The following is a 27,891-nucleotide window of genomic DNA, read 5'->3' on the forward strand; positions in this document are numbered from 1 at the left end:
ATATCCCATTCACATTGCCCCTCTTCATAATATTCAACCCAAACTGCTCCTCTCCATAATGTTGCACCCACAGTTGTATTATCCCACTCACACTGCCCCTCTGCATACTGCCATCACACATTTCCCTCCATTTACCGCACACTGCCCCTTCCACCCAGTTTGCTTCTCTCCATACTGATCCCCTCCATAATATCCCACCCACTCTACCCCTCTCCAGAATATCCCACCCACACTGCCCCTCTCCCACCTAATGGCACACCACATTGCCCTTCTCTATAAAATCCCACCTGACACTACTTCTCTTCATAATATCCCACCCACATTGCCTCTCTCCATAATATCCCATTCATATTGCCTCACTCCATATTAAAAAAAATGGGAATGGGGCCTGCCAATAATAAAGTTGTGGCACTTATGACTTTTAGCAAAATAATAATATAAAAAAAAAAGAGTGTGGGGTGTGGCTTTCAAAGTAATTCTTTTGAGAACAAAAACTAAACAAAAAAAACTTAGGAAACGTAGATCATAGATTCCTACTCCTGCCATATGAGGCTTTGTACAGTTATATCTCCATGGTTATCTTATAGGGGAACAATATTATATAAAACATATTTTTATTGCATTATACAGGGAAATTGAACTTGGCTTCCCAAAGCTGTGATAAACCACAGTTAATTTCTGTTTTAAGTGGGTGGGCAATCACTTTTTTTCACACAGGGCCCTGCAGGTTTGGATTTCTTTTTCCTAAGACCTTCATTTATAAACTGCATTTTGTGATTACTTGTGTTGTCTTTGTCTTATATTTACATTTGTTTTGTGATCTGAAACATTTAGTGTCAAACTTGCAAAATGGGAAATTAGGAAGGGGGCAAACACCTATTCACACAACTTTATATTAATAAAAAGTTTGGGGGATTCATTTAATGTTACCTATTTTTCAGTGTTTAGCTTTTATCTTTACATTTCCTATTAAGATTTGCTTTAACTAACCACACAATTTAGGCAAACACCTCTTGTGATGATGCGGACAAGAAGCGGGATTGAGGACATGCAGTGTTGTTGGCTAGACAAATAGGTGACCACTTTCTGGGTCGGACAGTTGGATCCGGATCACCAGCTCTCCCACCGTCAGTTTCACAATTTTGGATGTAGACGTGATTGGCAGCTGGGGATAACTTTTACAACTTCCCATCTACTTTCTACATCCCTAGTGGCAGGGATTGTACTTTTCCAACATTACAAGATCTTGCTTATCCCGACTTTATGTGGAAAACATTTAATTATTAGAATCCCAACAATAAATGTAACGCAAAAAAGACACTTGTGATTATCGGTGTAATTGTACTTTATTGATAAATTACATCATAAAAAGCTCAAAAAATGGGAAATCCTGTAAGATCTATTTCCATCAGATCCACACAGTAGAGTTGGTCACATTCACATCTGATTTTATTTCCACATACAGTGATAATTATTCCCATTTCTACAAAACATAAAACTAAACTATGAAATAATAAGTTTCCTTATAATTTAAATTCTTTATTGTGTGATTCTAATTATTGGTGTTATGTGATCTCACATTCAGTCCCGTCATTAGCATCGAATTAACTCAGATTCACAAATATATAATACACTGCATTGTAAATGTGGTAGGACTGATAATGGGGAGTGTTGTATCTCCAGATTCATGAGCGGAGGATGAAGAACGATTCGTTATTATTTTTCCAGCAGTCGTTTCCCGGTGTGATATGTAAGAACGGATAATGACGCCTCCGGTATAATACAACATTCGGCTGTGATGTCTCTTAAACTGATACCAATTGCACAAACAGAAAATAATCACCAAAATTAGAGCAAAACTTGAACTACGGAAAAAAATAAAACTCAAAACCTTATTGAAAACCTGGAGCAAATGTAAGTTATGGAATAATGCGATATAATGTTATATAAGTAGATCTGGACTTCCATATAAAGCACTAATTGCAAATAACTGTAAGATAATGAAAAGTATTAAGCCAAAACCCCAAAACCTTATTGTAATTACCTACTAAATGTAAAGGAAAATCAGTAGTACGTGAGACATCTGATCGTACACGGGAAGGAACCCGCCATATAACACATTCGTCACCAATGTTGGGTATTGTGCATCATTTCCCAGATCTTTTAGAAGCCGATACTCTACAGCCTGGCAATCATTGAAGAGGGGGCGACATCTCCCCTAAAAACATCAAACTCATAAAAAAGAATAAACTACATATCTACAACCTGGAAGTGCCCTTACTGCAACTGCAGAAACGGGTGATCGGTCACTAGTTCTCTGAGGCCGCAGGAGGCCATACATTTCCTGCACCTTCCAGTTGTCCTCCCTCTTAAATGATGGACCTCAGGTAAAGGGCCTCCTATTTGTCATCCATATACCCTCATAGAGTGAGAGGACAAAGGTGGTATAGTCAACTCCACATTCAGAAAATACATCTAGAGATTTGTTGTGTGACCAAAATGGCTGAGATCCAGGTATGGGTGTTTCAGATGCTTGACACTATGACAGCACATAGTTAGACCATGACTCACAGACATCTGATTTCAGCGGAGTACGGACGACTATGTCAGGACTTGACCGCTGGTCTCCTGCTCCAAACTCAAGAGCCGAATAGACGTATACGAGATGAGTTTGAGTCAGGAGACCCGCGGCCAGTCCTGACATTGTGGTCCGTACTCAGACCATGGTCCACAGACATCTGAGTTTAGCTTTCTTACTCTAAGGTTATCAGATTAATAATCCCATCAGACATGACACCTATCACACGTCATACTCTCATCTGGACAATCTCTGACCCGTACAAATCTCAATAGTTCAGAGGCCTCGATAGAGTTCAGTAATGGAACAATTTAGGGACTTCAACTTTCTTCAGCTTTGTGGGATGTTTCTGTGGTGAAGTTGTGTGGGCGGCCATGTTATCCCAGGATTAGTTTTCATTAGATTATTGTATACGGCAGGTTCCTTCTCAATTACACAAAATGATAGAAAGTGATCGCGACAGATGGAAGGCGAGATTCTCCATAGTCTGGAGAAATGGAAGCAGAAGACGTCTCATCTGGTTCTGAAATGACAAAAAGTCAAAATATTCACATTACAGGTGACTGCACCGGTCTAATATCATAAAATGCACAATAACCTTCTGTAACCAAGGAAAGTAACATTAATACATATATAGTTGTGGCACCCCTGAATATTAAGTACATCTGTAAACCATCACCTGGAATAAAGTGTTTAGTGAAACTGCTTGGAAAAAAAGACAAAATAGAAAACCATAGTGGACACGACTAATGGCACCCGCTGTTCAGTTTACAAAGGATAAAATGAGACTTATCTAGAAATTAGACTTATCTCCATGTGGTCAATGCTGATATGACTTATGCTGATATGTTCACAATGGCGACAAAGACAAGGGAACTGTCTGAACAGACCAGAAATACTATTATCACCAAGCACAAGCAGTCTAACAGGTACAAAGACCTTATCATATTGGATTCAAGAGGTTTTCTAATCATGGAGCAATGAAGAAACTTCCAGTATGTGGTGGAAAGAGGAAATTGATTAGAGAACCCTATGAAAGTTGATTTGAAATGTGGCAAAGTACAACAAATTCAGGCCGAGATGGAGACATCTGTAATGAAAGTTTCCACCTATACCGTATGCCACAAACTGAACAAAGTAGAGCTCTATGGGCGAAAGACAAAAGAGGACGTCTCCGCTTAACAGCTTCACGACATATGACGTACACTTCGGTCACATTTCGTGTCCCTGCATTTGATGTGCGGTCGCACAAATCAAAGACAGCCAGCAAGTGCCTCTAATAGCCGAGAGTGGAGTGGATCGCCGCAAGCGGCTGTTAACCAGTGATAGTGGCATAATATGCTTCGGCAGGGGGGCACATCATTCCTCCTGCCCATCGGATTTGATCGCAGTGTGTTGATGAGTTGTCATGACAGCCAAACGTCTGCTGACGGCCCCGGTACCTGTCGTTATGAACCTCCTGTGCGTAGGAGGATCATGGAAGATCGTGAGTTCTGCTACACATTGCAGGGCTAATGCACTGCTACATACTGTATAGCACGAGCGACCGGACGATCGCAGCTTGAAGTACCATAAGGGAACTATTAAATTCAACAACAAAAAAAAAGTTTTTAAAAATACGAAACCCCACAAAAGTTCAAATCACTCTAAGTTTGCACCATTGAAAATAAAACAATAAAAACAACAACACGTTTGATATCGCTGTGTTCAGAAATGTCTGATCTATCAAAAAATACAAAATAAATTAATCTGGCCGGTAAATGGAGTAACGAGAGAAAAATCAAAATGCCAGAATTAAGGTTTTTTTTTGGCTGCTACATTGCAATAAAACGCGATCAAACCATCGTATCCACCCCAAAATGGTATCAATAAAAAATGTCAGCCCAAGGCGCAAAAAATAAGCCCTCACCCAGCTCTAGATGCCAAAAAATGAAACCATTATGGTAAGGGTCTCAGAAAATGGTGACACAAATAAAAAAATGTAGTTGTTTTTTTTTTTACAAATCTCCGATTTTTTTTTTTTATATATATATATAAAATATATATATATATATATATATATATACACATTTATTTGGTCTTTGTGTATTTGAGAATGACATTGCCACGTCAGTTTTACCATATAGTGAACCTGGTAAATAAAAAAGCCAAAAAACAATTGTGGAATTGCAGGTTCTTTTACAATTTCAACACACTTGGAATTTTTTCCAAAAGTAAAACTTGTCCCACACAAAACAAGCTCTGATGTGGCTATGTTGACTAAAAATTAAAAAGTTATGACTCTTGAAAGAAAGGGAGGAAAAAAAGAAAAAATTGCCATGTCAGGAAGGTGTAAAAGAAAGGCATAAAAAAAAGAGTGGGAACTCTGTTACATGGACAAACCAGTCTTTTTGTAAAAAGTTCTATGGACAGATGAAGCCAAACTAGAGCTCTTCGGCAATGTATTCCGGCACTATGTCTATAGATGAAATGAAGTCTACAAAGAAAAGACCCCTATCATAAAGAGACACATGGCGGAGGATCTGAAATATTGGGGGCTGCTTTGCTGTCTCTGGAGGGGTTGAATGCGTCACAGGAACAATGAAATCAGACAATTATTATCAGAGCCGTTTAGAGCCAATTGTCCTCCCCAGTGTAAGAAAACTAGAAAATGGGTGCTACACTACTGAAAGCCGCATCCAGAAGAACACGAGATGGATAAGAAGAAAGAAAATGTACACTGGCCATCAATGAGTCCTGGTCTCAAACAAATGTGAAATCTCTGGGGAGAGAAGAAATCCGCTATCAGGAAAGGAACCCGCGAACATTCAGGAGCGGGAGAGAAAGGTCGTGGAAGAAACTCCCAGCAGACCGCTGCGAAGAGCCACAGATGGCTACATAATACATATGGAGGCTCAGGGAAGGCGGCCATTATTCCTGTCCAGGTCATATGCCATCGGCCCAACTCATCACCTTCTGCCAGATGTGAGCTGAGCTTTCTTTTTCTACATTTTGCCAGTTAATGTGGAGTTGATGCTTTTTTCCATACTCTTCTGTAAAGAACACTTTAAATAATAAAAAGCACACAACATTAACGATGAACTTCACAAGGCAAAAAAGAAATGCCTCGAAAAATGTGTGTGAAATAGGCCTAAAGTGTGCAGCTTTTTTGTTCAGACTCACACTTCCATCTTATCACTCTGCTTGTTCCTTAGAATAAAAATAATGAAATAATTGTCACTTTCTCCAGCAAACACAACAATGGCAATCAGAATGTGTAACATTTCATAACAATCATTAACCCTTTTCTGACATTGGACGTAATATTTCACCCATGTGACCTGGGCCTATTTGACCATGGAAGGAATATTACATCATTTTTTTAATGTGACACTGCGACCAAAGTCAAGGTGATCGCATTAAAATTGCATCTTACCTCTGTGTAGATGGTGCCGTCATCCTGGGGGGTGTCGCCGCCCTCCCGCAACCACAATCTCTGTGATTGGCTGTTCTGAATTGAACAGCCAATCGCAGCATTTCTCAGTGTTTCAGGCAATCAGATTGCCCAAAACACTACAAGAGCACCGATCATAGGCTGCTGCCTGGCAATGCCATTCATGGCCTGTACCCCCTCTGATTGGCGCAATCGACGATTACAGATTGCGCCAATCACAGGGCTCAGCCTTGGTGTGACCTGCCTAGGAAGGGAGCTGTAAGAGAACCAATCCTAGGCTGGTGCCTAGCAACGCCAACGATACCAGGGCCTCTAATTGGTGCGATTGATGTCATCATCGATTGCACCAATGACAGGGCACAGCAGCGGTGACCTGTGTGACTGCGCTGCAGGTCCTCACAGTAGCTGAGGATTTCTACAGAGCGATCACACTACAGGATCTGCGCTGGGCCTTATGGTGCCACAGAAGCCTTTGACACCACAATCCCTCACTGCTGAAGAAAGAAAAACAGAGAAGAAAGAAGAGAGACAACAACTGTAAGTGTTTTGATCCCTGCCCGATCTCTCCTCATCCACCCCAATCCCCCTCTTCTCCCCTTCCCCCTCTTATTACCCCCTCCTATCCCCTTTGCGCCACCTCCGTGCGCACATCCAGCAGCTGCCGAGCGTTGATTGGTGATGCAGTTCACCCATCAGAGCTTGTATCTGCTGTTTTACACTTTTTTTCACTGACTTTTTTTTCTCCCTGGTTGCTTTTTTTCTTTTAGATTTTTCTTTTCAAACAAAAAAGTTTACACCAAGCACTATCTCACACACGCATCACTAAATAGAGTATGACACAATCACCACATACATAAAAAAAAATAAAATGTTGTCCCGCTCGTCCCAAAAACGCTATTCAGTGGAGGAGGCATATGCTTTCCTTACCTTCGACACTGATAGCGAGGGAGAGGATCCCACATTTATTTTATAATAATAATAATTTTTCTTTATATAGCGCCAACATATTCCGCAGCGCTTTACAACTTATAGAGGGGACTTGTACAGACAATAGACATTACAGCATAACAGAAATCACAGATCAAAACAGATACCAGTAGGAATGAGGGCCCTGCTCACAAGCTTACAAACTATGAGGAAAAGGGGAGACACGAGAGGTGGATGGTAACAATTGCTTTAGTTATTTGGACCAGCCATAGTGTAAGGCTCGGGTGTTCATGTAAAGCTGCATGAACCAGTTAACAGCCTAAGTATGTAGCAGTACAGACACAGAGGCTATTAACTGCATAAAGTGTGGGAGAACATGATGCCAGGAACCTGGTTATGTATATATATATATATATATATATATATATATATATATATATATATATATTTTTTTTTTTATAAATAAGCCACACAGGGATAGTTAGGTTAATGCGTTGAGGCGATAGGCCAATCTGAACAAATGCGTTTTTAGGGCACGCTTAAAACTGTGGGGATTGGGGATTAATCGTATTAACCTGGGTAGTGCATTCCAAAGAATCGGCGCAGCACGTGTAAAGTATTTTTCAGATTCGTCCTCTTCCTCGTCTTCCTCTTCAGGTGCTGCTGATAAGCCACGCAGACATCCCAGGACAGATGGACCTCGCCCCCCAAAAATTATGGGCCACTGATTCCTGATTTTGTGGCATCAGGAGTCACGTTTACACCACCGGCCTCAAAGAACTAGACTTTTTCAAAGTCTTTTTATCTGAGGATTTTGTTAACCTCATGGTGGGCCAAACTAATTTGTACGCTCATCAATTTTTGACACAAAACCCTGATTCATCATTTTCTAACTGGTGTCCTGTAGACGCACTTGAAATGATGCAGTTTTGGAGGCTGGTCCTTCATATGGGGCTCCTGAAGAAGCCAGCACTTTGGCAATAATAGAGTGTTGATGCTTTATACAACACTCCAGTGTTCTGAATGGTCATGGCCCGGACATGTTTTGAGGCCATCCATAAATTCCTGCATTATACCGATAATGCAGTGTCCCGCACGAGATGACCCCAACTTTGACCGTCTGTTCAAAGTTCGGCCGGTCAGCAAACACTTCAACAAAAAGTTTGCTGAAGTGAACATGTCCCAAAGGGACATCTGCGTGGATGAGTCCCTAATTCATTTCAAGGGGAGACTGCAATTCCATCAGTACCTGTCCAGCAAGAGGGCCTTGTACAGAATCAAACCCTATAAGCTCTGTGAGAGAACCTCAGGGTACACCCACAGGTTTAGAGTTCATGACGGGAACTAAACCCGGATTGAACCCCTGAATGCCCCCCTGTCCTGGGAGTGAGTGGGAAAATTGTGTGTGATTTGGTGCACCCACTGCTATATAAAGGTTATCACCTCTATGTGGATAACTTTTATACCAGCATCCCACTCTTTAAGTCCCTCTCTGCGTGAGGTACCTCAACCTGTGGTACTGTCCGCAAAAATCAGAGAGGCCTCCCGAAAACGTTACTTGGGCAAATGCTCAGAAGGGGTGACAGCAGAGCCCAATGTAGCGACCACCTGCTGGTGGTCAAGTACAAGGACAAGAGAGATGTCTTTTCTTGACCACCATAAATTTGATGGCAGCACCCTCAGCACTGTACGAGGTACCTCTGCACAGGTCACAGGTCAGCAAACCGGACTGTGTACAACAAAAACATGGGGGTCGCTGATATCTCTGATCAACTCATCCAGCCGTACAGTGCTTTGAGAAAGGCCAAGGTGTGGTACAAGAAGCTGTCCGTGCACATCGTACAAATGGCAATGCTCAACGCTTTCCTGCTGTCATAATGTGCAGGCCAGACCGGTACGTCGTACCTTCAGTTCCAGGAGGTAGTGATCAAGGCCTTAATCTTTGGAGATCAGGAAGGAGCTGGCCCCAGTACTTCCGGAACTGAAAGTGCTCATATCATATGAGGTCAACATTTCCCGGGGGAGGTCCCTCAAAGCAGAAAAAAAGGAAGGTCGCAAAAGAGGTGCCAAGCGTGTTACAGAAGGGGAAAACACAACGAAACCATTTATCAATGCGACCCCTACCCCGACAAACCTGGCCTGTGTATGAAAGAATGCTTCAGACTGTACTTCACCTCCATGCACTACTAAATTCATTTCTGACTTACCCAACTGACATATGACAACATGACAAACACTACACAACTAACGTATGCCGCTACATTATAAAATTCACATACCAGGAAACAGTAGATTTCTTCCAAAAAGGGGGCACTTGTTGGGCATTTCCACTGTTTAGGCAAATCAGGGGCTCTGCAAACGCGACATGGCGTACTCAGACCATTCTATCAAAGTCTGCATTCCAAAATGTCACTACTTCCCTTCCGAGCTCTGCCATGTGCCCAAACAGTAGTTTTGTGCCACATATGGGGTATCAGCGTACTCAGGAGAAATTGGACCCCAAAAGGTATTGTGCAATTTGTCCTGTTACTTTATTTTACCTTGTGAAAATAAAAAATCATATTTTTTCCACAAAAATGATCTTTTAGCCCCCAATTTTTTATTTTCATGGCTCTACGTTATAAACTTTAGTGAAACACTTGGGGGTTCAAAGTGCTCACCACACATCTAGATAAGTTCCTTGAGGGTCTGGTTTCCAAAATAGCATCACTTGTGGGGGGTTTCCACTGCTTAGGCACATCAGGGGCTCTGCAAACGCGACATGGCGTCCAATCTCAATTCTAGCTAATTTTGGATTGAAAAAGTCAAATGGCGCTCCTTCCCTTCCAAGCTCTGCCGTGCGCCTAAATGGTGTTTTTCCCCATATATTATGTATCAGTGTACTCAGAACAAATTGCATTATACATTTTGGGGTTCATTTTTTCCTGTTACCCTTGTGAAAATGTAAAAAAAATAGTCTAAATTTACATTTTAGTGAAAAAAGTTAAATGTTCATTTTTTCCTTTCACATTCCAATAATTCCTGTGAAACACCTGAAGGGTTAACAAACTTCTTGAATGTGGTTTTGAGCACCATGAGGGGTGCAGTTTTTAGAATGTTGTCACTTTTGGGTATTTTCTGCCATATAGACCCCTCAAAGTCATTTCAAATGTGAGGCGGTCCCTAAAAAAAATGGTTTTGTAAATTGTGTTGTAAAAATTAGAAATTGCTGGTCAACTTTTAACCCTTATAACTTCCTAACGAAAAAAAACAACTTTCAAAAATTGTGCTGATGTAAAGTAGATATGTGGGAAATGTTATTTATGAACTATTTTGTGTGACATATCTCTCTGGTTTAAGGGCATAAAAATTCAAAATTTGAAAACTGCTAAATTTTCCAAATTTGTGACAAATGTCCATTTTTTATACAAATAAATGCAAGTTATATCGAAGTAATTTTACTACTAATGTGAAGTACAATATGTCATGAAAAAACAGTCTCAGAATCGCCAGGATCCGTTGAAGCGTTCCAGAGTTGTAACCACATAAAGGGACAGTGGTCAGAATTGTAAAAATTGGCCCGGTCATTAACGTGCAAACCACCCTCGGGGGTAAAGGGGTTAATAAACCATCATTAATAACAGAGGCCGCACCACACGTTGGGAGATCTCAACATTAACAGAAATAAACACGTGAAATAGATCACTCTGTTGGTAATGTCTCTATAGAATATATGAGATTCACTTTTTGTATTGAAGAACTGAAAAACTCACTTTTTGATGGTATTCTAATTTTGTGAGAAGCACCTGTATGACATAAATAACCTTTCCTTTTTCTCATTGTTACTAAACTTCCTCCGACGCCCTCTTACTTTTTCTCTCACCCCAGTAAGTTTCCCCTGATTCCTGCCCCCGGTTTCCTATCACATACAGTCATGGCCAAAAGTATTCACACCCCTGCAATTCTGTCAGATAATACTCAGTTTCTTCCTGAAAATGACTGCAAACACAAATTCTCTGGTATTATTATCTTCATTTAATTTGTCTTAAATGAAAAAAACACAAAAAGAATTGTTCTAAAGCCAAATTGGATATAATTCCACACCAAACATAAAAAAGGGGGTGGACAAAAGTATTGGCACTGTTTGAAAAATCATGTGATGCTTCTCTAATTTGTGTAATTATCAGCACCTGTAACTTACCTGTGGCACCTAACAGGTGTTGGCAATAACTAAATCACACTTGCAGCCAGCTGACATGGATTAAAGTTGACTCAACCTCTGTCCTGTGTCCTTGTGTGTACCACATTGAGCATGGAGAAAAGAAAGAAGACCAAAGAACTGTCTGAGGACTTGAGAAACCAAATTGTGAGGAAGCATGAGCAATCTCAAGGCTACAAGTCCATCTCCAAAGACCTGAATGTTCCTGTGTCTACGGTGCGCAGTGTCATCAAGAAGTTTAAAGCCCACGGCACTGTGGCTAAACTCCCTAGATGTGGATGGAAAAGAAAAATTGACAAGAGATTTCAACGCAAGATTATGCGGATATTGGATAAAGAACCTCAACTAACATCCAGACAAGTTCAAGCTGCCCTGCAGTCCGAGGGTACAACAGTGTCAACCCTTACTATCCGTCGGCGTCTGAATGAAAAGGGACTGTATGGTAGGAAACCTTGGAAGACCCCACTTCTTACCCCGAGACATAAAAAAGCCAGGCTGGAGTTTGCCAAAACTTACCTGAAAAAGCCTAAAACGTTTTGGAAGAATGTTCTCTGGTCAGATGAGAGAGACAAAAGTAGAGCTTTTTGGGCAAAGGCATCAACAGAGAGTTTACAGGAGAAAAAAAGAGGCATTCAAAGAAAAGAACATGGTCCCTACAGTCAAACATGGCGGAGGTTCCCTGATGTCTTGGGGTTGCTTTGCTGCCTCTGGCACTGGACTGCTTGACCGTGTGCATGGCATTATGAAGTCTGAAGACTACCAACAAATTTTGCAGCATAATGTAGGGCCCAGTGTGAGAAAGCTGGGTCTCCCTCAGAAGTCATGGGTCTTCTAGCAGGACAATGACCCAAAACACACTTCAAAAAGCACTAGAAAATGGTTTGAGAGAAAGCACTGGAGACTTCTAAGGTGCTAACCAAAAGACCTTATATATCGGGAACCTAGAATACTACAAAAACCAAAAACAACAAGGATCCCTAAAATTTAACTTTTATTATACAATAATAAAAACTCTCTCCAAACAAATGGAAAAAATAATGAAATAAAGGCAATAATTTATGTACCTAAAGAGCCCTAGGAAACTCTAAATTGAGTTCTACCTGACAGTGGGGGTAGGCACCCTACTTTACTGCGGTGGGTGCCCCCACTCAACGTCGACTCGCCCTCAAAAATCCCTAGGAGTCCCTAATAAAGGAACCCTAAAGAGGCCCTCAGAGATCCCTATAAAGGGGCCCTGCCTATCAGTGGGGGTTGGCACCCTAATGTGAAACGGTAGGCGCCCCCACTCGACGTCGACTAACCCTAGGAGCCCTAAAGAGTCCCTAAGATAGGGAAAGAATAAAGAAATGTCCCACAAACACCCAAAAACCCAAAAAATAGAAAAATCAAAAAACAAGAAAAAATAAGAATAATAGACTGTATCTCAACCAATCCACATAAGGATTCTTTAATTCAACTTAGGGTATAGACTATATCCCTATTAGCCCTAGAGGAAAAAATTAATGGGTGAACAAAATATATCAATGATGAATTTGTTCAAGATATCCTACAAATACTCGGTTTCCAGCATATAGGAGTGAAAGAATGATGGATGTCTCACTCATATGAATATAGAATAGCAATCAGCACGTGCTAATAATACAGCCTTAAGGCAGCATAAAATTATTACTGCTCAAACATACATAATACAATAATCAATCCAGTATGTCACTCAGGCCTGTGAACCCAGAGAGAGATATAGTTGTCATCATTGCCATACAATAGCTGTCACAGCCTTAATATTCATTTACAGGTTTCTTAAGGATTTGATGCACGGCTGAAAAAAACAATGTATAACGGTCATAGAGGATATCAGTAAGAAATATCTACTCCTAAACAAGGAGCGGAAACCAAGACAAGATGAGACCAGCAATAAATAATAATAATACTCAGCAAGTGCTCATGATATACCCTTGGGGCAGCATATGAGATAGCTGCTACTCCAGCATGTATAATGCAATAGTTAATCCAGTATATCACTCAAAACAATGATCCCAGAGAGATAGCGCTTCCCAGATGGAGACATAATTGTCATCATTGCCAAACAATAGATATAATGGCCTTGATACTCATCTGTAGGCTTCTCAAGGATTCTATGCACCGCTGCAAAATTCCAGTGTCACATCAAATGCTGGACATCCATCTCCCCGAAGATTACCCGACGCGTTTCCCCCCCATTCATATAGCGGGGGTTCATCAGGGGTATAGTGGCAGTAGTATGGATAAAGGCTGCTGTGAACTCACCCTCTGTTCACCTATAAATGCACGTGGAAGTACGGGAACACGCCGAATCGGCGCGGTCCCCCGGAAGTGACATCGTGTGCATCACTGCAGGCGCCGAGTCAGTATGTGCGCTCCACATACTGACTCGGCGCCTGCAGTGATGCACACGATGTCACTTCCGGGGGACCGCGCCGATTCGGCGTGTTCCCGTACTTCCACGTGCATTTATAGGTGAACAGAGGGTGAGTTCACAGCAGCCTTTATCCATACTACTGCCACTATACCCCTGATGAACCCCCGCTATATGAATGGGGGGGAAACGCGTCGGGTAATCTTCGGGGAGATGGATGTCCAGCATTTGATGTGACACTGGAATTTTGCAGCGGTGCATAGAATCCTTGAGAAGCCTACAGATGAGTATCAAGGCCATTATATCTATTGTTTGGCAATGATGACAATTATGTCTCCATCTGGGAAGCGCTATCTCTCTGGGATCATTGTTTTGAGTGATATACTGGATTAACTATTGCATTATACATGCTGGAGTAGCAGCTATCTCATATGCTGCCCCAAGGGTATATCATGAGCACTTGCTGAGTATTATTATTATTTATTGCTGGTCTCATCTTGTCTTGGTTTCCGCTCCTTGTTTAGGAGTAGATATTTCTTACTGATATCCTCTATGACCGTTATACATTGTTTTTTTCAGCCGTGCATCAAATCCTTAAGAAACCTGTAAATGAATATTAAGGCTGTGACAGCTATTGTATGGCAATGATGACAACTATATCTCTCTCTGGGTTCACAGGCCTGAGTGACATACTGGATTGATTATTGTATTATGTATGTTTGAGCAGTAATAATTTTATGCTGCCTTAAGGCTGTATTATTAGCACGTGCTGATTGCTATTCTATATTCATATGAGTGAGACATCCATCATTCTTTCACTCCTATATGCTGGAAACCGAGTATTTGTAGGATATCTTGAACAAATTCATCATTAATATATTTTGTTCACCCATTAATTTTTTCCTCTAGGGCTAATAGGGATATAGTCTATACCCTAAGTTGAATTAAAGAATCCTTATGTGGATTGGTTGAGATACAGTCTATTATTCTTATTTTTTCTTCTTTTTTGATTTTTCTATTTTTTGGGTTTTTGGGTGTTTGTGGGACATTTCTTTATTCTTTCCCTATCTTAGGGACTCTTTAGGGCTCCTAGGGTTAGTCGACGTCGAGTGGGGGCGCCTACCGTTTCACATTAGGGTGCCAACCCCCACTGATAGGCAGGGCCCCTTTATAGGGATCTCTGAGGGCCTCTTTAGGGTTCCTTTATTAGGGACTCCTAGGGATTTTTGAGGGCGAGTCGACGTTGAGTGGGGGCACCCACCGCAGTAAAGTAGGGTGCCTACCCCCACTGTCAGGTAGAACTCAATTTAGAGTTTCCTAGGGCTCTTTAGGTACATAAATTATTGCCTTTATTTCATTATTTTTTCCATTTGTTTGGAGAGAGTTTTTATTATTGTATAATAAAAGTTAAATTTTAGGGATCCTTGTTGTTTTTGGTTTTTGTAGACTTCTAAGGTGGCCAGCAATGAGTCCAGACCTGAATCCCATAGAACACCTGTGGAGAGATCTAAAAATGGCACTTTGGAGAAGGCACCCTTCAAATATCAGGGACCTGGAGCAGTTTGCCAAAGAAGAATGGTCTAAAATTCCAGCAGAGCATTGTAAGAAACTCTTTGATGGTTACCGGAAGCGGTTGGTCGCAGTTATTTTGGCTAAAGGTTGTGCAACCAAGTATTAGGCTGAGGGTGCCAATACTTTTGTCTGGCCCATTTTTGGAGTTTTGTGTGAAATGATCAATGTTTTGCTTTTTGCTTCATTCTCTTTTGTGTTTTTTCATTTAAGACAAATTAAATGAAGATAATACCAAAGAATTTGTGTTTGCAATCATTTTCAGGAAGAAACTGAGTATTATCTGACAGAATTGCAGGGGTGTCAATACTTTTGGCCATGACTGTAGATGGCGGCACTTTTACAGAAGACGTCACCACTCACCATTAGGCTTTGGCTGGAGCACTGGATGTGTCAGATGATGAGTCCGAAGCTGCGAAAATAGGAAAAGATAGAAAGTGAAATTTCACATTCTAATAAAATTCCACATACTTCCCACCTCAGCATCACACGGTCCGCAGGTTCTCCACCACATACAACCTGTGGACACGTGCGCTGCCATGTTTCTTTAAGACAGTGTAATTAGGATATAATGAATTTGTAGATTGGGGTCCTCCAGTGAAGGACCCCAACTGTGAGCCAGAGCAGAGCGTTGCTGTGTAGGAGCAGCCGTCCTTCTACTGGACAGAAGACACTTATGTATGTCCTTGATGCTGAAGCCCAAACAATCTTCCTACACTGTGGATTATCATATTATTTTACATGGCCCCAGCCGCCTCTATATACAGTCACCGCTGTCGTCTCTATTAGTCGCCGTCACAAGCAGCGACATCTCGGCACAGACACATATACACAGTACTCACTGCTGGTCGTCTTGTAGCCGCCTTTCTTTTCTGTAAGAGAAGATGGAATTAGGAGCAGGAACCTGAGGATCCATCATCACCGGAGCCATATACATAACATATGTGTAATGGGGGATAGATGCGCGGACAGGACACAGACACAAGCCCGGCTGTCAGTGGGACAATGAGCTCTATACACAATGAGGGGAATGTCTGACACCAGCCATAAACTACAGTGCACAGGAGTAAGATAGGTGCAAGCCCCATAATAAATATGGCGCATCCTTTCCTGTCCATGCACCAGAAGTTGAAGTCTGCACCTGCTTTACATTTGTACTATAATTTACTCCAATTTCTGATGGAAGGAGCAGCACCAAACTTGTCCCCTTTTTAAAAATGGCAAGATGGGTAAAATAAAACAAAATTGTGTACGGCAAAACATAATAACATAAATTGTCCTGAATTCAGAGAGACAGAAAATGCAGGAGATCACAGAGGCCATGGTCGAGACAAGACATGGAAAATGGGGGCTCACCACTAACATTACATTGCTGCCAACTCATTAAAGTCGGTAACTAATTTATAGTGTACAAAAGTTTTAGACCGGTGTAAAAAAAAAGCAGAAAATTCTTTCAAAAATAGAAATGTTAATGGTTTATTTTTATAAATTTACAAAATGGAAAGTGAACGAGCAAAAGAGAAATGTGAAACAAATCCATATATGCTGTGTCCTCCATTTCCCTTCAAAACAGCACCAATTTTTCCATGGACACTTGCACACAGCTTTTGAAGGAAGTCAGCAGGATGTCGGCCTGAGCAGATCCTTCTGTTTCTACATGTAATTCAACAAACAATTGAAAATGTGAGATCAGGGCTTTGTAGGGCCGTACCATCACTTCCAGGACTCCTTGTTCTTCTGTCATGCCACAGTGTAGACAAAAAGACACAAGGTAGTTGTACTGCATCAGCACGGTCTCTCCTAGAGAACTATTCCAAAGCAGACAGTAGTTTCAATATGTGCTGTTCAAGATCTTTTGAAGAAGCACCAAGAAACAGGAAACATTGAGAACTGTAGATGCATTGGTTGGACAAGGAAACTTAGTGCAGCAGATGAAAGACACATCATGCTTACTTCCCTTCAAAATCAGAAGATGTCCAGCAGTGCCATCAGTTCAGAAGTGGCAGCCACCAGTGGAACCCAGCTACACCCATCTGCTGTTTGGAGAAATCTGGCCATAAGTGGCCTTCATTGAAGAATTGAGGCCAAAACCAGACGTTCTACATAAAAACCACGTCATGCAACTCAACTATGCATGCAAACTCATGAATTAGGGTGTAGAAAAGGGTCAGCAGTAGTGATGGGCGAGCGTACTCGTTGCTCGAGATTTCCTGAGCACGCTCGGGTGATCTCCGAGTATTTGTTAGTGTTCGGAGATTTAGTTTTCATCACCGCAGCTAAATGATTTACAGCTAATTGCCAGGCTGAGTACATGTGGGGGTTGCCTGGTTGCTAGGGAATCCCCACATGTACTCAGCCTGGCAATTAGCTGTAACTCATTTAGCTGCGGTGATAAAAAACTAAATCTCCGAACACTAACAAATACTCGGAGATCACCCGAGCGTGCTCGAGAAATCTCGAGCAACGAGTATACTCGCTCATCACTAGTCAGCAGGTCTCTGGGCTGAGGAGTCAAAATCTGAAATATTTGGCTGTAACAGATGGGCAAGAGAACATCACAATAATGAGTGACTGCAGGAACAGTGGAGAGCGGAGGAGTGTCTGCCATTCAGAAAATGGACTTGGGGATTTCATTAGAATTAAATGAATGGTGTCCTCAATGCTGAGAAATACAGGTAGATACTTACTCATGATGTAATACCATCAGGAAGGCATCTGGCTACAAATTTATTCTTAGCAGGACAACGACTCCAAACATCCAACCAATGTCATTAAGAACTATCTAAACCATAAGGAAGAACGAGGAGTCCTGGAGGTGATGACCTTGCCCCACCGAGTCCTGATCTCACATCATCCAGTCTGTCTGGGATCACATGAAGAGACAGAAGGATCTGTACAAGCCTCATACACAGAAGATCTGGGGTCAGGTCTCCAAGATGTTTGGAACAATCTCCTACTGAGTTCCAAATTGTGTGCAAGTGACTGATAAGAAGTGAGGAAGGTAAAGGGCGGACACCAAATACTGACAGGGTTTACTTCTCTTTTGTTCATTCACTTTGTATTTTGCTAATTGCTAAAAATAAACTATTAACATTTCTATTAGTGAAAGCTTCTTACTCTGCAGCATTTGCCTATATTCATGCCTAAGACTTTTGTAAAATACACAAAAGCAAAAAGAGAAGAAACACTAAATTATTGATACTTACTTTTATATATGAAAACTCCAATGACAACAAGAAGTAGAGTGACGACCACCACAGCAACGACCACAGCAACGACCACAGCTGTGACCGACCGTTTTGGTTCTGGTTAGAAAATATAAAGGTAAATATGATCTGCGGATTATACTGAGAGCATCACATATCACTCACATTAGTCTCCTCTGCGGTGATGACGTATGTGTAGTGTATAGTATTACATACATGTACATCTACATCTCTATCTCTTCATGCAGTGCCTCCTTACAATATCTTCAGAAGCTTACAGCAGCGAATCATAGCACAGCTTTCATTTTTCAAGAGCAGAATATGAGGTGAAGCTGTGCTTTGATTGGTTGTTGAATATAGATTTTTTTTAAACATTTTTATAAATCTCCCTGAATGTATTTGCACATTAGGTCTTTTAGACGCCGGCGTATCTGCATAATTGCTAGAGGTAGACAAGATGCTTCTGGAAAATGTTGGCAGTATTTTCATCCGAAGCATCTTCTTTGATGTCTTTTGCAGTAGCAATGCTGACTGCATTTTTTATTGTGTGTATGTGTATATACAGTGGGTATGGAAAGTATTCACACCCCTTTAAATGTTTCACTCTTTGTTTCATTGCAGCTATTTGGTAAATTCAAAAAAGTTCATTTTTTTTCTCATTAATGTACACTCTGCACCCCATCTTGACAGAAAAAAAACCCAGAAATGTAGACATATTTGAATATTTATTAAAAAAAACCTGAAATATCACATGGTCATAAGTATTCAGACCCTTTGCTCAGACACTCAGATTTAAGTCACATGCTGTCCATTTCCTTTTGATCCTCCTTGAGATGGTTCTACTCCTTAATTGGAGCCCAGCTGTGTTTAATTAAACTAATAGGACTTAATTTGGAAAGGCACACACCTGTCTATATAAGACCTCACAGTGCATGTCAGACCAAATGAGAATCATGAGGTCACAGGAACTGTCCAAGGAGCTCAGACGGAATTGTGGCAAGGCACAGATCTGGCCAATATTACAACAGAATTTCTGCAGCTCTCAAGGTTCCTAAGAGCACAGTGTCCTCCATAATCCTTAAATGGAAGAAGTTTGGGACCACCAGAAGTCTTCCTAGACCTGGCCGTCCAGCCAAACTGAGCAATCGTTGGAGAAGAGCCTTGGTGAGAGAAGTAAAGAAGAACACCAAGATCACTGTGGCTGAGCTCCAGAGATGCAGTAGGGAGATGGGAGAAAGTCCCACAAAGTCAACTATCACTGCAGCCCTCCATCAGTCAGGGTCAGGCCTTTGTGGCAGAGTAACCCGACGGAAGCCTCTCCTCAGTGCAAGACATATGGAAGCCAGCATAGAGTTTACTAAAAAACACAGGAAGGACTCCCAGACTATGAGAAATAAGATTCTCTGGTCTGATGAGATGAAGGTAGACCTTTTTGGTGATCATTCTAAGCGGTATGTGTGGAGAAAACCAGGCACTGCTCATCACCTGCCCAATACAATCCCAAAATGGAGACATGATGGTGGCAGCACCATGCTATGGAGATGTTTTTCAGCTGCAGGGACAGGATGACTGGTTGCAATTGAAGGAAACTTGAATGCGGCCAAGTACAGTGATATCCTGGATGAAAACCTCTTCCAGAGTGCTCTGGACCTCAGACTTGGCCGAAGGTTCACCTTCCAACAAGACAATGACCCTAAGCACACAGCTAACAAAGGAGTGGCTTCAGATCAACTCTGTGACCATCCTTGACTGGCCCAGCCAGAGCCCTGACCTAAACCCAACTGAGCATCTCTGGAGAGACCTGAAAATGGCTGTCCACCAACGTTCACCATCCAACCTGATGGAACTGGAGAGGATCTGCAAGGAAGAATGGCAGAGGATCCCCAAATCAGGTGTGAAACACTTGTTGCATCATTCCCCAGGAGACTCGTGGCTGTACTAGCTCAAAAGGTGCTTCTACTCAATACTGAGCAAAGGGTCTGAATACTTATGACCAAGTGATATTTCAGTTTTTCCTTTTTTAATAAATTTGCAAAAATTTCTACTTTTCTGTTTTTTTTCAGTCAAGATGGGGTGCAGGTGGATGATGGGAGCAAGACTGTTGAGTATGTTGTGACCGGTGATCATTATTTTGCACCTTTTTTGCCGACATCTTTATTATATGGGTTTGCTGCATTAGGTCTCATACCTGGGCAGGTAAATACTGCTGTCCTTTTTTGCTGTGTTTACATATATAATACTATCCAAGCGAAAGCCACTAGAAGAACGGACCGGTTACTTCTCATAACCATTTTGAGCCTTTCAAAGTCCGATGACTATACAATGACAAGTCACAATAATGATCACCGGTCATGACATACTCCACAGTCTTACTCCCATCATCCGCCCGATACAGACACTACTCACCCCACACGATGTTCAGCGGCTCCCTAAGGCTGCTGTGATCCACATTACAGGAGTAGCTGTCGCCCTCTTTGGGGGTCACTTCCGCGCTGACCCTGATCTGATAGGTGCCATCAGGATTGGGGAGGACGTTTGTGGTCTCATAGGAGTGAACCTCGTCCTCCCCGTTCTTCATCCACTTCACATCCACAGCTCGGGGGTGAAATCCGTACACCTGGCAGTGAAGCTTCATGGCGTCTCCTTTCTCTTGACCGGACACCTTCACCTGGGGCCGAACTGAAAGGAAAGAAGAGAGAAATGAAGTGCATGCAGCACAGATCTGACCCGTCCTCCTGTCTGGGGGTCTGTACAATGAGCAGAGCCCCCGGTACTGTGTATAACACTCAGGAGACCCCTGTGCTCCTCACATATACTAAGAGACCTCCATGACTGCAGACATCTCACTGTGGTTGGAGCGCTGCCGACTGGAAAGCATCGGAGGTGGACGAGGTAATGGCGGCTGTAACCGCAGTACAACGATTTAACCAAGTAACGATGTTGGCCGTGTGCACACAGCCTTAGACGTGCGAGAACCCACCGAGTTGTTCAAGCAGAAAACACCAACATTTTCTGTCTTTTTGGCTGTTTTCTGCTTTGGCTGCTGATTTTTTTTAGTTGTAGTGTAAACTAGTGATCGTCTTCTGAGCGGAGGCCGCACTCTACAAACTTCCCATAAATTCATCAGCAAAGAGAGGTCAGTCACCAGATTTGGTTTTACCAGACTCCGTGTCTCTCGCCGCACTGCTGTAGGTCACAATGGGGATTGCTAACACTATGACGTCACTCCACTACGGCAGATCCCAAGATCCTGCTCAATTGATTTGACTGCCTCAAAAAAAACAAACAAGGGAGATGTGCTGGATATTTGAGTTTTCCAACTACTGGCCATCGCCGGCGTAATCACCTCAGGACCCTCATTATAATAAGACCAGTGCGTACTCCCCTCCCACAGCGGCGGCTCCCAGAGAATGAGGGGACTTGTTGTGTCATGTGATGGCTGCAGCCAATCAGCGGCCGCCAGTCAGCTGTAGACTTCACTATTTCATAAGAGCGACGTCTGCGCTGACGGATACTGAGGAGCCGCAGCAAAGTGCAGCCGTCATTCTCAGGGATCAGCGGTACCGACATTGTGGGAATGGCGCCACAGCTAGAGGGGAGAAGCCTCTGTTTTTATTTTACTTATGGCCATGAAGTGATTTATCTCGGGAAGTACAGTAGTGAAGACCCCAATAACCTGAACACTATCTCCCCTCAGTGTATGTGCACCTGGCGGCTTCCATATGCCGGTGGACCCGCCAAATTTTGCCAGAGGAAGACACCGGTGGGTTATTCCTGAAGAGCCTTTTTTGGTGTCTTTTCTGTCATTTTTCGTTGATACATGAAATAATGAGCGGAAAGAAGAATGGATCAGCCGCTTCTTTTAGCCTTTAGTTAAAACTGACAGAACGTGGTTTGGGTTTTACTTTCTCCCTTCTGTACAACCTGACTCCATTACTGAATATTATCTTTTTCCCTCGCTACGATCAGATCTCAGCCTTATTTCTCCTACATTATCTGCAACGTGTCGTCTACATTTCATCTGAGGGAATCCTGTCTGCAGTCACTCGTGTACTAATATCCATATACAGGCGCTTCTCACAAAATTAGAATATCATCAAAAAGTTAATTTATTTCAGTTCTTCAATACAAAAAGTGAAACTCATATATTATATAGAGTCATTACACACAGAGTGATCTATTTCACGTGTTTATTTCTGTTAATGTTGATGATTATGGCTTACAGCCAACGAAAACCCAAATATTATTATCTCCGTAAATTAGAATATTTTATAATTCTAGCTTGAAAAATGATTTTAAAAACCCGAAATGTTGGCCTACTGAAATGTATGTTCAGTAAATGCACTCAATACTTGGTCGGGGCTCCTTTTGCATCAATTACTGCATCAATGCAGCATGGCATGGAGGCGATCAGCCTGTGGCACTGCTGAGGGGTTATGGAAGCCCAGGTTGCTTTGATAGCAGCCTTCAGCTCGTCGGCATTGTTGGGTCTGGTGTCTCATCTTCCTCTTGACAATACTCCATAGATTCTCTATGGGGTTAAGGTCAGGCGAGTTTGCTGCCAATCAAGCACAGTGATACTGTTGTTTGTACACCAGGTATTGATACTTTTGGCAGTGCGAACAGGGGCCAAGTCCTGCTGGAGAATGACATTTCCATCTCCAAAAAGCTTGTCGGCAGAGGGAAGCATGAAGTGCTCTAAAATTTCCTGGTAGACGGCAGTGCTGACTTTGGTCTTCATAAAACACAGTGGACCTACACCAGCAGATGACATGGCTTCCCAAACCATCACTGACTGTGGAGACTTCACACTAGACCTCCAGCAGCTTGGATTGTGACCTCTCCACTCTTCCTCCAGACTCTGGGACCTTGATTTTCAAGGTCTAGTGTGATGTATCCACAATCAATCAGTCAGTCAGTGTCACCGAAGCGTACATCTCACAACATAGCATCCTTTACAAAGTAATTTTCCCCTGCTGAAGTCCTAGATTCCAGTTTCATTCCACCCATAAAGTATGATAACAGCAAAAGTGCCCCCCAAACATAGTATGATACCCTCTTGGTGAATTTCTCCACATTTGCCTCCACATGCATAGTATAATGACCCTACTGTACCCTACCTCAACTCCTAAGGCAAAGTATGGTGACCTCACCACAATATGATCTCCCAACTGTGACTCCCGACACAGCTCTCCATGCAGTACCATGGGCCTGCATACCAAATAATGGCTCCACACCTCTCCACACTGTATAATGGTACACACTAGCCCTCCATACAATATAATAGCCCCCACACAGCCCTCCACAGAATATGATGGACACCACACAAACTATACACTGAATAATTGCTTGCATATAGTATAATTACCCCACATAGCCTTCCATATAATATAATGGGCCCCACATAGTGTCCTCCATATAGTATTCTGCACTCCCCATAGTCACCCATACAGTATAATGCACTCCCCATAGTCATCCACAAGATATACTGCCACCTGATGAAGACGGAGCTGTTCCGTCGAAAAGCGTTGTGGATTTCAATAAACAAAGAAACTTTTAATCCTTTCATCTGTGTCCTGTGCGCTCCCATGTGACCGGAGTATCCTGCAACTCATGAAAGCAACCTGGGCTTCCATAACCCCTCAGCAGTGCCACAGGCTGATCGCCTCCATGCCACGCCGCATTGATGCAGTAATTGATGAAATTGGAGCCCCGACCAAGTACTGAGTGCATTTACTGAACATACATTTCAGTAGGCCAACATTTCGGATTCTAAAATAATTTTTCAAGCTGGTGTTATAAAGTATCCTAATTTACTGAGATAATAACTTTTGGGTTTTCATTGGCTGTAAGCCATAATCATCAACATTAACAGAAATAAACACGTGAAATAGATCACTCTGTTTGTAAAGACTCTATATAATATATGAGATTCACTTTTTGTATAGAGGAACTGAATTAAATTAACTTTTTGATGATATTCTAAATTTTGTGAGAAACACCTGTGTAAGACACATTACCACGATGGACGCCGCACTCTGTCTGTTCCTGCACATCGCTGTGTGACAGAGCTGGACGGACACTGAACAATAAGGTGGTAACTTATTGATCACGGGGGTCTGACTGCTGAGACCTGCACCGATTGTCAGAATGGGGAACTTTTACTTCTGTTAGTATAGACCCACAGTGCGCATCCTGGAATGTCACCCCTCTCACTCCCCACGAGGCTGCTGAGCGCTGGTCAGCCTAAGATGCTCATCAGTGGGGGTCATATACTGATTGTGCCGCCCCGGTGTCTGAAGATGTGTAGGGAAAACTGCAAGAGATTTGAGAACTGGAATAAGGGAACAAGAGTCAATTATGACAAGAATGAATGTACGTGAGGAGAACAGAAGAAGAGGAAGAGGAGGATGACGAAGAGGAGGATGACGAAGAGGAGGATGACGAAGAGGAGGATAACGAAGAGGAGGATGACGAAGAAGATGAAGAAGAGGAGGATGAAAAAGGGGAGGAAGAAAAAGAGGAAGAAGAGATTTTTCATCTTCACTTCACCTCAGATTGCAATGTTGTGACATGAAGCCTGACTAGAAAGATCTGAGGGGATGAGCCGGATGTCTAATTACAAAGGAAAGAAGATGAGGCCATGCGGAGAAAGTCAGAGTATCTGTAGGATGAAGTCCATTTGCCTCTCTGGATGACAATCTTAGTTTTCGTTGCTTTCTTTGAACATTTGTATACATCAGATATTATGGGGCTTTCCTTGTAAAGGTAACAAAAATTAAAGGGGTTATCCAGGAGAATTTTTGTTTTCTAACCATGTGCTTAAGAACTAACAGGCAAGTAGTTGCTAACTACCTGCCTGTTCTACCCTTTGCAGGCGATTCTGCTGCTTGTCAGCAGAGCAGCTCTTCCTCTGCCGGGCTGTCCTGTCGATGAGGCGTCACTGCCAAAGTCATGCTAACTTCTGGGAGCCGATTTTCAATCTGCATGGAGTTGGCAATCACGCCTCTTTAACAAAGTAGAACAGAAGAGAAGCAGCTGCTCTGCCTACATGACATCAGCAGGAGCCAACAAATCGCTGGCAGGAGCGGTCACTGACCTCTCTATGCCGCAGACATGGTCTCCCTGCACTGCCGCTTTCCACTCTGTAGACTGTTAGTTGCATTGGGCCTGCAGAACGTAGGTTCAGGGTGGAGCTACGCGATTATGTCATCGCATCAGACTGCCCAGGACCTGCAGCGGTCTACTGGACTTGCCGGGTTTAGGTGAGTATATCATACATATATATTTTTTTAAGATTGTGTCATTATGTATGGGGCTACTAAGGGGACAATAATAGTGTGGAGGCAGCTAAGGAAGCCATAATAGTGTGGGGGCAGCTAAGGGGGCCATAATAGCAGTATGGGGGCTACTAATGGGGTCATAAAAACAGTGCGGGACTACTAAGAAGGCCATAATAACAATGTGGGGGCTACTAAGTGAGCCACTGTATAGCATGGGAGCTACTAAAGAGGCCCTCAGACATAGTGAGGGTTACTAAAGGGGCGATAATACAGCATAGGGGCTACTAAGGGGGGATGATACAGTGTGTGGGCTACCAAGTGGGAACATCATACAGCGTGGGGGCTACTAAAGGAGTCATGACACAGTGTTGGGACTACTAAATGAGCCCTAAGGGTTCTACGATACATGTGGCGGCTACTAAGTGGGACCATCATACAGCTTGAAGGCTACTATGGGAGACCATCATACATCACACAAAGGCTACAAAAGGAGCCATCATATAGTGTTGGAGCTTTTACGGAGCCCTCCTACAGAGTGGAGGGTACTAAGGGGCCAAGATACTGTGTACTACTGTGGAGGCTATCATACAGTTTGGGAACTACTATGGGAGCCATCAAACCGCGAGATAGCCATCATACAGCTTGGGGGCTACAATGGGCACAATGTACAGTGTGGGGACCAAAAAACAGCAATGGCGGCTACTAAGGGGCTATTATACCGTGTGGGCAGTTAACTAACGGGCTGTTACACAGTGTGGAGGCTGCTGTGGTGTCATCATACAGTGCGGGTAGTACTGTGATAACATATATTTTTGGGGGCATTATACTGCTTATAGTGGAGCTGTGGGGACATCATACTGTGTACAATGGAGTTGTGGTGACATTGTGTAGAGGGGAGATGTACAGGGGAAACCTTAGGGGACATTATAAATGATAAGTGGACACCTATTGTTATAGGGGCACTTAGGGTACTGTGACTGTCACAGGGGCTCATAGGGGACATTATTACTTTCTAGGGGCAAAATGTGGGAACTGTTTTCTAGGGCACTTGCACAGGGCATTAAAGGCAACCTGTCAGGTCCCCCATGCCCTCCAACCCAGCAAGATTACTAAATTCCCAGCCTAACCAGCCCTTTATAATGTTATTCACTTAAAAGTATTTCTAACCCCTTTTTGATATGCTAATTAGTCCTTTGACTTGTCGATGGGCGTTTGTTTCCCCAGACTAGTCGTCCTCTTTGCACGTTATTACGCTCCTGTGATAACATGACTTGTAAGAGCGGCATCATCGCCAACTCCCTGCAAATCTCGCACATCCTTATAGATAGCAGCTCCTCTTCTTCCTGCTGATCTTCGGCTCCTCAGTGTACGGGAGCCATCTTCTGCACTTTCGGTCACACGCAGTGCTCCTCAGAACCTGGGGGCATAATAACATGCAAAGAGGGTGACTAGCCTGGGGAAACTAACGCCCCATCGAGGAGTCACAGGCCTAAATAGCATAAGAAAAACGGAGCTTATAAATACTGTGAGGGGTTGTCTCACTCAGCTGCTTCATGAGGTAGACCCAGGAACAAGGAAAAAAAGGGTTCCAGCATCTGGTAAAATTGGTTCATTCTTTATTTAAATCCATTAAAACTTGTAAAAATTACAATGGTGGCATAGACAAGGCGGGGGAGCACGACGCGTTTCAAACGCTCACTTGTGTTCTTTATTACAGCTTAGCTACATAATCAAAAAAATATACTAAAATGCTATAGATGTGCCAATGAAAACCGTTGGAACAAGTCACAATTATATCAATGAATACATTCATTAACCCCTTCACGACCTTTGACGCAGCGTATGCGTCATGGAATGATCGCGCTCCTGCAGATCGGGTGAAAGGGTTAACTCCAATCTCACCCGATCTGCAGAGACAGGGGGAGTGGTGCTTCAGCCCAGGGGGGGTGGCTACACCCCCCCGTGGCTACGATCGCTCTGATTGGCTGTTGAAAGTGAAACTGCCAATCAGAGCGATTTGTAATATTTCACCTAAAAAACAGGTGAAATATTACAATCCAGCCATGGCCGATGCTGCAATATCATCGGCCATGGCTGGAAATACTGATGTAAGCCCCCCCCCACCCCACCGATCGCCCCCCCAGTCCTCCGTTATGGGGTCCGGTCCCCTCCGTCCTGTGCTGCGCTGCCCCGTGCTCCTGCCCGCTCCCCCGTCCTGCTGTCCGCTCCCCCCTGTGGTCCGATCACCCCCCCTGTGCTCCAATCCACCCCCCCACCACCCCTTCATACTTACCGATCCTCCCGG

The 27,891-nt window shown here is 42.9% G+C and overlaps 1 protein-coding gene across 2 annotated transcripts in view; it reads right to left on the minus strand.

Annotated features, from left to right (window-relative positions):
- Positions 1-1,327: 1,327 nt before the first annotated feature.
- LOC143806153 (class I histocompatibility antigen, F10 alpha chain-like) overlaps positions 1,328-27,891 on the minus strand; it is a 200,250-nt gene continuing 173,686 nt past the window's right edge. For both annotated transcript variants that reach the window (XM_077286144.1, XM_077286143.1), the window contains exons 4-8: positions 20,710-20,982; positions 18,304-18,402; positions 15,940-15,969; positions 15,461-15,509; positions 1,328-3,101 (exon numbers count right to left, since the gene is read on the minus strand). In XM_077286144.1, coding sequence (XP_077142259.1) covers positions 15,463-15,509; positions 15,940-15,969; positions 18,304-18,402; positions 20,710-20,982 — 449 coding nt within the window. In that variant the 3' untranslated portion in view covers positions 1,328-3,101; positions 15,461-15,462. The remainder of the gene's footprint in view (positions 3,102-15,460; positions 15,510-15,939; positions 15,970-18,303; positions 18,403-20,709; positions 20,983-27,891) is intronic.

This window comes from Ranitomeya variabilis, chromosome 2 (assembly GCF_051348905.1).
Source record: "Ranitomeya variabilis isolate aRanVar5 chromosome 2, aRanVar5.hap1, whole genome shotgun sequence".
In the NCBI taxonomy this organism is placed as follows: Eukaryota; Metazoa; Chordata; class Amphibia; order Anura; family Dendrobatidae; genus Ranitomeya; species Ranitomeya variabilis.